Source organism: Sciurus vulgaris (genome assembly GCF_902686455.1).
Source record: "Sciurus vulgaris genome assembly, chromosome: 10".
Classification (NCBI taxonomy): domain Eukaryota; kingdom Metazoa; phylum Chordata; class Mammalia; order Rodentia; family Sciuridae; genus Sciurus; species Sciurus vulgaris.
In genome coordinates this window covers 47,307,323-47,319,721 of record NC_136470.1, presented here as the reverse complement: position 1 = coordinate 47,319,721, position 12,399 = coordinate 47,307,323, and the positions used below count along the sequence as shown (strand labels likewise).

At 38.8% G+C, this 12,399-nt stretch overlaps 1 protein-coding gene and 1 pseudogene across 2 annotated transcripts; both read left to right on the top strand.

The window, feature by feature from the left end:
- The first annotated feature begins 2,269 nt into the window (after positions 1-2,269).
- LOC306637617 (olfactory receptor 5K3-like) lies at positions 2,270-3,199 on the top strand (annotated as a pseudogene). The gene has a single exon. The product of its transcript is annotated as an olfactory receptor 5K3-like (transcript).
- Positions 3,200-5,362: 2,163 nt separating this feature from the next.
- On the top strand, positions 5,363-8,617 carry LOC306637616 (serine/threonine-protein phosphatase 1 regulatory subunit 10-like; the record flags this gene model as incomplete). Its single annotated transcript, XM_079100417.1, is given in 4 exon segments — positions 5,363-5,388; positions 5,612-5,685; positions 5,688-6,795; positions 6,797-8,617. Coding segments are annotated over 4 exon segments (1,932 nt in total). The 3' UTR covers positions 7,521-8,617.
- Positions 8,618-12,399: the final 3,782 nt, after the last annotated feature.

Genomic DNA, 12,399 nt, shown 5'->3' with positions numbered 1-12,399 from the left:
CAAAGAATTATGATCGTGATCCATAAACTGACTTTACTCATGGCCATTTGATTTAACCTCAGAAACTCAACATGCATCCCTCTAATTAATGTTGCTTGGCCAACATGTTGTGGGAACCATGTCTCTCAGATTGGGAATCTGTGCAGAATTACCCCGATGTCAGTGCCAAGGAAATCCCTTTAGAATTAATGGACAACTTTACCTGAGCCCTATGGCTAACCTAATTGCTGTCTCAGACCTATGAATAGAGAAACTTTCCTAGATTTTCATAATTTATTCCCCAATGTTTTAAAGACCACATTTTAAATCTTGATTGCCCTGAAAATATAAACATCAGGTGTCCAAGAAGCTATGATAAAATATTCATCAGAGAGCTCAGTGTGAGAAATGGATAACTAATGTATTTATAATATGAACTTGAACATATTTCTTGAAAATTCTTCAGTATTTTTACTGTGTTGTCATTTTATCCACTTAATTTTTTATGTTTGTCTCTAAATTTAAGACACTATGGAAAGAGCTAATGACACACAGTAAGGAACTCATTCAGAGTGTTCTGAGTGCAAAAGTACCATTGTTTTATCACCAAAATACAGGTAAGTCTATTAAGGACCCTGTAAAATAATTCTGGCTTATCTAGTAAAGTAATTTCTGATTCAGAGGAATAATTACACTGTGCATTGGAGAAGAGAAAATTTGTTTTCACTAAGTGTTTTCTGATAAATTAGCTCCTAGATTAAATAACTTTTGAAAACTAAACCTATTTTTCAGAATACAGATAAACATTGTCAGTTTACTTACAATAAGTGTTGCTAAGATAATGACAGAACAGCATTTTATATTTTCACCATTTTTTTGAAAATAATAAAATTTTGAGGGGTATTTTAAAAGCATAGTGGCCCTCAAATATAATGGGCAAATTATGCATTGATTATAAGTGTCTAGTGATAAAACTCTAGCACCTCACCATATTATGTGAGCAAAACAGTTAATGAAATTCAGTGTAGATGAATAAGAGCACAAATACTTTTAAAAATTTTTAACACAATGCATATTTTGAAAACTATTTTGACTCATCAATAAAGAGATAACTTAAACATGCTGAATCCAAAGACTTATAGAAATTTCTGGGAGAAAAGATAGCTAATCTTACAATTTTTTTTAATTTATTTATTTTGATTCATTGTAAAATGGGGTAACATTTCTCTGATTGTACATGAGGTAGAGTCATACCATTTGTATAATCATACATGTACATAGGGTACTGATTTGTGTCAATCTGTTATTTAAAACTCATGTTGCTTCCGCATTTGAAACAGTTGTCAAGCAGTAGTAAATTTGAAGTAAATTGATGTGAGCATTAAATTCCAATAAATACACAGCAGATTGGGAGTAATTGAGTTTGTAAATTTAAATAATCAAAAAATATGAAACCTCTGGGGCACTCAACACAAATATAGACATTAGTTTCTAGACAAGTTTGAGAGTGCATGAGACTATATATGAGATAATATTCATTAAGTATATGTACATTATGAATGGAGACATTCTCAACAATTCTCACAATGTTAAATGTGCATATAGTACACTTAAAACTAGAGAAAATATTAGGAAAAGAGGATAATTAAGAAGGATTTGGCAGAAAACAATGAGGGTAGGGTACAAAATGGATTAAAATGAAATAAAATAAACTTTACAACTCATTATGAAATTTAAAGATCTTTGATGTTTCTACCCTATTGCAGTAGACAGAGCTATCTATAAAATATTCCTAGATAATATTATCTGGTAAAGCTTAAGAACTAGAGAAACTTTCTCAAACTCACTCAGATTTTAAACAGTTTTTCAAAAGTAGGCCAATTGACTGTTTAACATATCAAAGAACAATTACCATAAAATAGTTCATCAATCCCATAAAGCAATATTTGTATTATTTTTAATTTATAAAAAGAAACTTGCCATGAGAAAATATATTTTAATTTGGAAATGGCATGTTAATTAAATAAACTAGGAGTCATTATATAGACATAGGACAACTGATGTAGAAAGAACTTTTTCACATAATGAATTCATGCAGACATTTCAAGGCAATCCTGTGTGAGAAGACCATCCTATATGTCACAGACCTATTTTCAGGGAGAGCACAGGGTGAGTTGAGGAGAGATGCTACTCTTTGACACACATGACAATTAGGGGAGGTGAATTAGACATTTCTATTTACTGTATCAATTCAATTTCTTTACAATTTATCTCATCAGAGAAGCCAGGAATGCCTGAGGCAAATCACTCCACAACAACTGAATTCATCCTCATGGGACTTACAGATAACCCAGACCTGAAGGCCCTCCTGTTTGGGGTGTTCTCTGCCATCTATCTGGTCACCATGGTGGGGAATCTAGGGTTGGTGGCCTTGATTTACATGGAGCGCCGTCTTCATACACCAATGTACATCTTCCTGGGCAACCTGGCTCTCATGGACTCCTGCTGTTCCTGTGCTGTCACTCCCAAGATGTTAGAGAACTTCTTTTCTGAGGACAGAAGGATTTCCCTCTATGAATGCATGGCACAATTCTATTTTTTCTGTTTTGCTGAGACTACAGACTGCTTTCTTCTGGCAGCAATGGCCTATGACCGCTATGTGGCCATATGCAGACCACTGCAGTACCACACCCTGATGTCAAAGAAACTCTGTGTTCAGATGACCACAGGAGCCTACATAGGTGGAGTCTTGCATCCCATGACACATGTAGGACTTCTATTTAGGTTAGCTTTCTGTGGGTCTCATGAAATCAACCACTTCTATTGTGATATCCTTCCGTTATACAGACTCTCCTGTGTTGACCCTTCTATCAATGAATTGATGATACTTATCTTGTCAGGTTCTATTCAAACTTTTACTATTAGTGTAGTGCTAATCTCCTATTTCTGTATCCTTTTCACTATATTCACAATGAAATCTAAAGAGGGAAGGGGCAAAGCTCTATCTACCTGTGTATCCCACTTTCTCTCTGTGTCAATATTTACGGTTCTCTGCTCTTCATGTATGCTCAACCAGGTTCTGTTAATGAAAGTGATAAAGATATACCTGTGGCTATTTTTATACTCTAGTCATTCCTTTATTAAACCCTTTTATTTATAGTCTAAGAAACAAGGAAGTAACAAATGTTATGAAAAGAATTATGAAGAGGCACTCTTGTAATTTTCTATAACAAGTATCATCTCCCTAGAAAGATTGATTTTGATTTGATAGTCCTTTTTCTAAACCTCCAAATACTGAGAAAGTAGACAAGTCACTTCATAATAAAGTTTTAAATTGTTAAAATATTAACAGCATTTGAGTGGAATTACCTACATCATAATAAGTTTCAGGTTGGCATAATCATACACACATGGAATACAATTTGGTCAAATTCAGTCCCCAGTGTTTCTCTTTCCCTTCACTCTGACCTGCCTGTTCCCTTTCCTCTGTTGTACTGGTCTTCTTTCTAGTTTTTCTTGGTTAATATAAATTAGTGCTTTACAGGTATACCTAAAAGTGGAATTCTTGTGTTATAAAATGTTATAATATCCAACATAATCTGGTCAATTTCATTCTGTAGTTCCTTCCTTTTCATGTCCCACCTATATCTCCCATAGTCCTCGCCTTTTCTCCACTGCTCTACCCTCTATTTTTATGGAATCTATGCTTCCCTGCCTTTTCCCTTTACTTTCCTCTAGCTTCCCCATAAGAGAGCAAACTATTGACTCTAGCTTTCTGAGTCAGGCTTAGAATGGATGTTCTTCTGTTCCATCCATTTACCAGCACATGTCATAAATTTATTCTTTTTTTATAAAAGAGGAAACCTTCATTCTGTACCTATACTACATTTTCTTGGTCCATTTACCTATTGTTTGATACCTGGGCTGGTTTATAACTTGGTTATTGTGAGTTGTACTTCTATAAATATCCATGTGCCTATATCACTAAAGAATGCAGATTTTAGTTCTTGGGGAAAAATAGGAAGGAGTGGGATAGCTGTATCATACGGTGGTTCCATTCCTAGTCCTTTGAGGAAACTTCATACTGCTGTCCACCACACTCATTCTAATTTTCATTCCCACCAACAATGTATGAGTGTACCTTTTCCTTGACAGCATTTATTTCTGTTAGTATTCTTGGTTGTTGCCATTCTCACTAATGAGAAATAATACCTTGATATAGTTTTGATTTGCATTACCCTGATTAGTAGGAATTCTGAACATTTTTTTTTCATTATTTGTTGGCCATTTGTATTTCTTCTTTTCAGAAATGTCTGTTTATTTCTTAGACCATTATTTGGGTTGTTTGATTTTTGGTGATACTTTTTTTTTAGTCTGTGTACATCCTGGATATTTAATAAATATACAATATAAAAATCATATGTGATACTGTAATATCATGTCATGTTTGAATACATGTATCAATTGTATGTGATAAGAGTTTCTTGGATATGTACTTATCTCCAAATTATTCAGATGGATACAGTAAACATTTACATGCCAGTCATACTTGAATAAGTAGTTTTTTCCCTAGTTGTCTTGTGATGCATATGCTAAATAAAGGAATGTAACATCAGAGTTTCAGAGAATCAATTTATAGGATTGGTCAGATTCATTGGAAGAAGTAAAAGAAAGGAAAGTAGCTTTGGTTGATCATACCACATTCTTCATGTTTCCAATTCTCTCTTCAAATCTCTCTTTTCTCCTAAGCATTATAGTGTTTATGTAAACTAGATTTGATGTAGAAAGACACTTAAGTGTATAAAAAATCAAGATGATGCTTACAGCTGACTTTATTTATGGTCATTTGGTTTAACTCAGAATCTCAACATGCATCCCTATTTAATTACTCTTTGGCTACTGGTGTTTTGGGAACCATGTCTCCAGGATTAGGAATCAGTAAGAATTCACTCTGAGGTTCATTCCAAGGATATTCCTTTAGAATCAATGGACAACTTTAACTGTGCCCTAAAGCTAACATAATTATTGTCACTGACTTATGAGTAGGAAGGTTATCTTAGATTTTCATAATTTATAACCCAATGTTCTAAAGACCTAGTTTTTCATATTCATATACCATAAAACAGAGATTCACATGTCTAATAAGCTATTAGAAGGTGTTCAACAGTGAACTCAGTGAAAGAATGGATTTTCTAATTTATTTTTAATAAAAATGTGAATATGTATTTCTTTAAATTATTTCAGTTATTTTTATTGTTTTGCAATTTATCTACTTTTTTTACTTTGTCACTAAATCAAAGATACTGTGGAATGACTAATGAGACACAATCAGTGGCTCTTTCAGAGTATTCTGAGTTCAAAGGTAACAGTTTTATCATCCAAAATGCAGGAAAGTCTTCAAAGGACCCTGTAAAATAATTATGTGTTGTACAACAATGTTGTTTCTGATTAAGAGGAATAATACTTCGAGTTTGGAAAGAGAAAGTTAATTTTTACGTATTTTACCTATTATTTTCTGATGTAATATCTTCTAATAAAATTACAATTACTAAAATTTAAGCATATTTTCCAGAGTCCATGTAAAGATTTTCAGGTTATATGTCAATAAGCATTGTTAAAATAATGACAAAAGCAGTAAAGAGATCAAAGTGAAGATCATCCCTCCACAGCCTATGGAGGGCCTGGGCTTTCTGGATGCTCTCAATTCGGCCCTGTTCCAGGCATCAAAATTAAAAAGAAGAAGAAGGTGCTGTCACCTACTGCTGCCAAGCCCAGCCCCTTTGAAGGGAAAACAAGCACAGAACCAAGTGCAGCCAAACCTTCCCCAGAACCAGCGCCCCCTGCTGAGACAATGGACATAGACCGCCCAGGCACCCCAGTGCCACCTGTTGAAGTCCCTGAGCTCATGGACACAGCGTCTTTGGAACCAGGAGCTCTGGATGCAAAGCCAGTGGAAAGCCCTGGAGATCCTAGCCAGCTGACCCGGAAGGGAAGGAAAAGGAAAACTGTGACGTGGCCTGAGGAGGGCAAACTGAGAGAATATTTCTATTTTGAACTGGATGAAACTGAACGAGTAAATGTAAACAAGATCAAGGACTTTGGTGAGGCAGCTAAAAGAGAGATATTGTCAGACCGACATGCATTTGAGACGGCCCGGCGTCTAAGTCATGATAACATGGAGGAGAAGGTGCCCTGGGTGTGCCCTAGGCCCCTGGTTCTGCCCTCACCTCTTGTCACCCCTGGAAGCAACAGCCAAGAGCGATACATCCAGGCTGAGCGGGAAAAAGGGTTACTTCAGGAGCTCTTCCTGAACAAGGAGAGTCCTCATGAGCCTGATCCTGAGCCCTATGAACCCATACCTCCTAAACTCATTCCACTAGATGAGGAATGTTCCATGGATGAGACCCCATATGTTGAAACCCTGGAGCCTGGGGGGTCAGGTGGCTCACCTGATGGGGCTGGAGGCTCCAAGCTGCCTCCAGTTCTAGCCAATCTTATGGGAAGCATGGGTGCTGGGAAAAGCCCCCAAGGGCCTGGAGGAGGAGGCATCAATGTCCAGGAGATTCTTATCTCTATCATGGGCAGCCCAAACAGTCATCCCTCAGAGGAACTACTGAAACAGCCAGACTATTCAGACAAGATCAAGCAGATGTTGGTGCCACATGAACTTCTAGGTCCTGGTCCAATAGCCAATGGTTTCCCACCAGAAGGCCCTGGGGGTCCCAAAGGCATGCAGCACTTCCCTCCTGGGCCTGGGGGACCTATGCCAGGTCCCCATGGAGGCCCTGGTGGACCAGTGGGTCCACGTCTTCTGGGCCCCCACCCCTCCCAGGGGTGGTGATCCCTTCTGGGATTGCCCAGGTGACCCCATGAGGGGTGGCCCAATGCGGGGGGGTCCAGGACCTGGTCCTGGACCATACCATAGAGGCCGAGGTGGCCGAGGAGGAAATGAACCACCACCGCCACTTCCATTCCGAGGGGCCAGAGGAGGTCGCTCTGGAGGAGAACCTCCAAATGGACGAGGGGGTCCTGGTGGGGGTATGGTTGGAGGTGGTGGGCATTGTCCTCATGAAGGCCCCGGTGGGGGCATGGGCAGCAGCAGTGGACATCGTCCTCATGAAGGCCCTGGCGGGGGAATGGGCAGTGGCAGTGGACATCGTCCCCATGAAGGCCCTGACAGTGGCATGGGTGCCAGTGGTGGACATCGTCCCCATGAAGGCCCTGGTGGGAGCATGGGTGGAAGTGGTGGACATCGCCCGCATGAAGGCCCTGGACACGGGGGACCCAATGGCCACCGACCACATGATGTTCCTGGTCACCGAGGCCATGATCATCGAGGGCCACCTCCTCATGAGCACCGTGGCCATGATGGCCCTGGCCACGGGGGAGGAGGCCACCGAGGGCATGATGGAGGCCACAGTCATGGAGGAGATATGTCAAATCGCCCTGTCTGTCGACATTTCATGATGAAGGGCAACTGCCGCTATGAGAACAACTGTGCCTTCTACTACCCGGGTGTCAATGGGCCCCCCTTGCCCTAGGGACCACCTGCCAACCCGCCCACATGCCCCCCTGTGAACTGCAGCCTTGCTCCTTCCACCCTGTTATGGCTTCTGTGAGGCCCAATTTCCCCTTTCCCCAGCTGATGAGGAGCCGGCCCCCTCAGTTCCCACCTGCTTGGGTTCCTGAGGATTTTCTGATCACTGGTGCGCATTGATGTACATATTTTCTCCAGTCTGGGGAGGAGAGAGACTGGACACATTCTGTAACCTGGACTGCTGAAGAGGAGACCCAGTTGGCTTCACTTTATGAGGAGATTCGCCCTGTGTCCCAAACCCCATTCCAGTATTACCCCTAATGCCTGAGAACCTAAAGCTGGTTATCCTGGAGAACACCTCTACTCTCCTATTGTGGGTCCTCCACATGCACACAGAACTCAGACATGGGATCCGCTGCACTTAGGAATATATCCCAGCCAAGTTCATTATTCCTCATGGGGTGGGGAGATGGTAGGGGTATTATATATCCCATTGCACTGAGGGCTCAATCAGGCTGGATTTGAGTTCTGAAACACATCATCCCCATTCCTGCCCCAACTTGGGCTTTGTACTCTTGAGTTCTTTCTCAAGACTTTGCAACTTTCTTTCTACACCCAAGTTTGCATCTTGGGTCTGCTAGGTTTGATGATGGCAAATTTATATCTGCATCTATCCAGTGAAAGTTTTATCTGGCAGAGGTGTGGCACGTGGTGTCGGTCTGCCCTTGCCAACCTGCTGTTCTGGAGACTTCATAAAACACTTCAGTGAGACCAACTTTTCATCAATTTAAGCCCACTATGCTGGGCCCGACAGTCACACTACATGCACTGCCTTTGGGAGTTTGCTTGCTCCTTACCCCCACTTGGAACCTTGTCAGCTGTGAGACTTCCAGCAATCTTGCCCTGTCAGCCACCTCTGAATCCCCATCAGGTGCTTCCTGGGTGGATTCAATAAGATGATTTTTGCCCCTTCCCAGTCCCTCCCTTCACCTGTCTTGGCATCAGTTGTTTCTATGAAAACAGTGAATTGGTTGGGTTTTGTGCAGGGTCTTTGGTTAGAGCCACAATGGATTTGAGGATGAGTATTTCTTTTTCTTTGGTTTTGTATATTTTGTACATTAATAATAAACAGTGGAAAGAGAAGCAGCTTATTTAAAAAAAAAAAAGAATCTTGCATAAAAACATCACCACATTAAGCTGTTGTTCCTTTTACGCTGGAGACTTCCTTCCTGGTGCACTGTGTCCTCCTGCTGTAGTCCAGGCAGGCCTCTCTCTAGGTCAATGCTATCGGTTCTCTTAGGCTTTCCCTGGAAGATTTCCTGTGTGAGATACTTTTCAAGCTCTGTCATCCACTTAATGATTTTTACTCTCATTTTTTCTAAGGACTCTTGAATGCCTTTTGACAATCTTTCTTTATACATAATTAAGAATTTGGATTTCTAAGAATTACATTTTACTGAAATGTGACCACATTCTTCATTTATATTCTAGCAAGCTGTGTAACTTTTTAAGGAATTGCATGTTGTTGTTTTTTTCTCCATTACACTTTTGTCTCTCTGATGATTTTTCTGAAATGTTTCCTTATCCTGGTCTTGATTAGATTCAGAATGTATGCTTTTTTTGTTTTTTTCATTAATTAATTAATTAAGATTTTTTTACAGGCTGCATTTTGATTCATTGTACACAAATGGGGTACAACTATTTCTCTGGTTGTACACTATGTAGATGCACACAATTTATGTAATCATACATGTACATAGGGAACTAATGTCTGTCTTAGTCCACTATCCTTTCCTTCCCCCACTCCCCTCCTGCCCCATTTCCCTCTACACAAGCCAAAGTTCCTCCTTTTTTTCCTTTACATCCTTGACACCCGCCACCCCCCATAATGTATCATCATCCACTTATCAGAGTAAACATTTGACCTTTGGTTTTTTAGAATTGGCTTATTTCACTTAGCATGATATTCTCCAACTCTATCCATTTACTTGGAAATGCCATAATTCATTCTTCTTTATGGTTGAATAGTATTCTATTGTGTATATATAACACAGTTTCTTCAGACATTCATCAACTGAAGAGCATCTAGGTTGAATTCAAAATCCAGCTGTCATGAATTGAACTGCTATAAACAATGAGGTGAGTGTGTTACTGTAATATGCTGATTTTAAGTCCTTTGGGTATACACAGAAGAGTGGGAGAGCTGGGTCAAATCTCCATACTGCTTTCCAGAGTAGATGCACCAATTTTCAGCTTCACCAGCAATGTATGAGTGTACCCTTTTCCCCACATCCATGTCAACACTTATTGTTGCTTGTGTTCTTGATAATAGCCATTCTAATTGAAGTTACATGAAATATTCAGGTGGTGTTGATTGGCATTTCTCTAATTACTAGAGATGATGAGCACTTTTTCATATATTTGTTGATCGATTGCATTTCTTCTTCTGCAAAGTGTCTTCTCAGTTCCTTAGCCCATTTAATAACTGGGTTCTTTGTACTTTCGGTGTAAATTTTTTTAAGTTCTTTTTAAAATTTGGAGATTAGTGCTCTATCTGAATTGCATGTGGAAAAGATTTTCTTCCACACTGTAGGCTCCATTTTCACATTATTGATTGTTTCCTTTGCTGAGAGAAACCTTTTAATTTGAATCCATCCCATTTATTGATTCTTGCTTTGATTTCCTATGCTCTTGGAGAGGAAGTCCTGATCCTAAGCCAACATGATGAAGATTCGGGCCTACTTTTTTCTTCTATTTGGTAAAGGGTCTCAGATCTAATTCCTAGATCCTTGATCCACTTTGAGTTGAGTTTTGTGCAGGGTGAGAGATATGGGTTTAATTTCATTTTACTGCATGTGGATTTCCAGTATTCCCACACCATTTGTTGAACAGGTTATCTTTTCTTCATTGTATGTTTTTGACACTTTTGTCTGTATGAGATAACTGTACTTAGAGGGTATGTCTCTGTGTCTTCTATTCTGCACCATTGGTCTACCTGTCTAGTTTGGTGCCAATACATGCTGTTTTTGTTACTATTGCTCTGTAATATAGTTGCAGGTCTGGTATTGTGATACCTCCTGCTTCACTCTTCCTGCTCAGAATTCTTGTAGCTATTCTGGGTCTCTTATTCTTCCAGATGAATTTCATTATTGCTTTCTCTATTTCTATGAGGATGTCATTGGGATTTTAATAGGAATCGCATTGAATCTGTATAGAGCCTTTGGAAGTATGGCCATTTTGAGAATAATAATCCTGCCTATCCAAGAACATGGGAGATTCTTCCATCTTGTAAGGTTTTCTTTAATTTCTTTCTTTAGTGTTCTGTAGTTTTCATTGTAGAGGTCTTACACCTCTTTTGTTAGGTTGATTTCCAATTATTTTATTTTATTGAGGCTATTGTGAATGGAGTGGTTTTCCTAATTTCTCTTTCAGAGGATTCAGCACTTTTGAATAGAAAGTCATTAGATTTATTAGTGTGGACTTTATATCCTACTACTTTGCTGAATTCATTTATTAGTTCTAGAAGTTTCTTGTGGAGATTTTTGGATGCTCTAAATATAGAATCATGTCATTGGCAAATAGTTTGAGTTCTTCTTTTCCTATTTGTATCCCTTTAATTTCTATTGTCTGTCTGATTGCTCTGGCTAGTGCTTCAAGGACAATGTGGAATAGAAGTGGTGAGAGCAAGCATTCCTGCCTTGTTCCAGTTTTTAGAGGGAATGCTTTCAGTTTTTCTCCAGTTAGAATGATGTTGGCTATAAACAGCCTTTACAATGTTGAGCTATGTTCCTTCTATCCCTATTTTTCTAGTGTTTTGAGCATAAAGAGATGCTGTATTTTATCAACACTTTCTCAGCATCTATTGAAATAATCATGTGATTCATAATCTTAAGTCTATTGATGTGATGAATTACATTTATTGATTTCTGAATATTGATCCAAACTTGCATCCTCAGGATGAACCTCACTTGATTGTGGTGCACTATCGTTTTAATATGTTTTGTATGTGATTTGCCAGAATATTGTTAAGAATTTTTGCATCAATGTTCATTAGAGATATTGGTCTAAATGTTTCTTTCCTTGATCATCTTTGTCTCTTTGGTATCAGGGTGATACTAGCTTCATAAAGTGAATTTGGAAGAGTTCCCATCTTTCCTGTTTCATGGAATACTTTGAGGAGTTTGGTATAAGTTCATCTTTGAAGGTCTTGTAGAACTTGACTGAGAATCTGTCTGGTCCCAGACTTATCTTCGCTGCTAGGTTTTTGATGGCTTCTTCTGATTCATTGCTTGAAATTGATCATTTTAAACTATGTATGTCCTCCTGATTTTGTTTGGGAGGATCACATGTCTCTAAAATTTGTTGAAGTCTTTGAGATTTTCTATTTTGGTGGAGTATAGATTTTCAAAGTAGCTTCTTATTATGTTTTCTATTTCAATGGTGTCTGTCATGATAATTCCTTTTTCATCACAAATGTTAGTAATCTGTGTTTTCCTCTTGTTAGTGTGTGTAGGGTTTATCTATTTTGTTTACCTTTTCAAAGAATCAACTTTCTGTTTTGTCAGCTTTTTAAATTGTTTCTTTGTTTCAATTTCACTGATTTCAGCTCTGAATTATTTCCTGCCTTCCACTACTTTTGACATTGATCTGTTCTTCTTTTCCTAGAGCTTTGAGATGTAATATTAGGTCATTTAGCTGTTGACTTTTTATTCTTTTCTTGAATGTGCTCCATGCAATGAATTTTCCCAATAGTACCACTTTCAGAGTGTCCCAGAGATTTTGATATGTTGTATCATTTTTCTCATTTACCTCTAAGAATTTTTTATCTCCTCCCTGATGTCTGCTATTATCCATGCTTCACTCAATAGAGTATTATTTAGTCT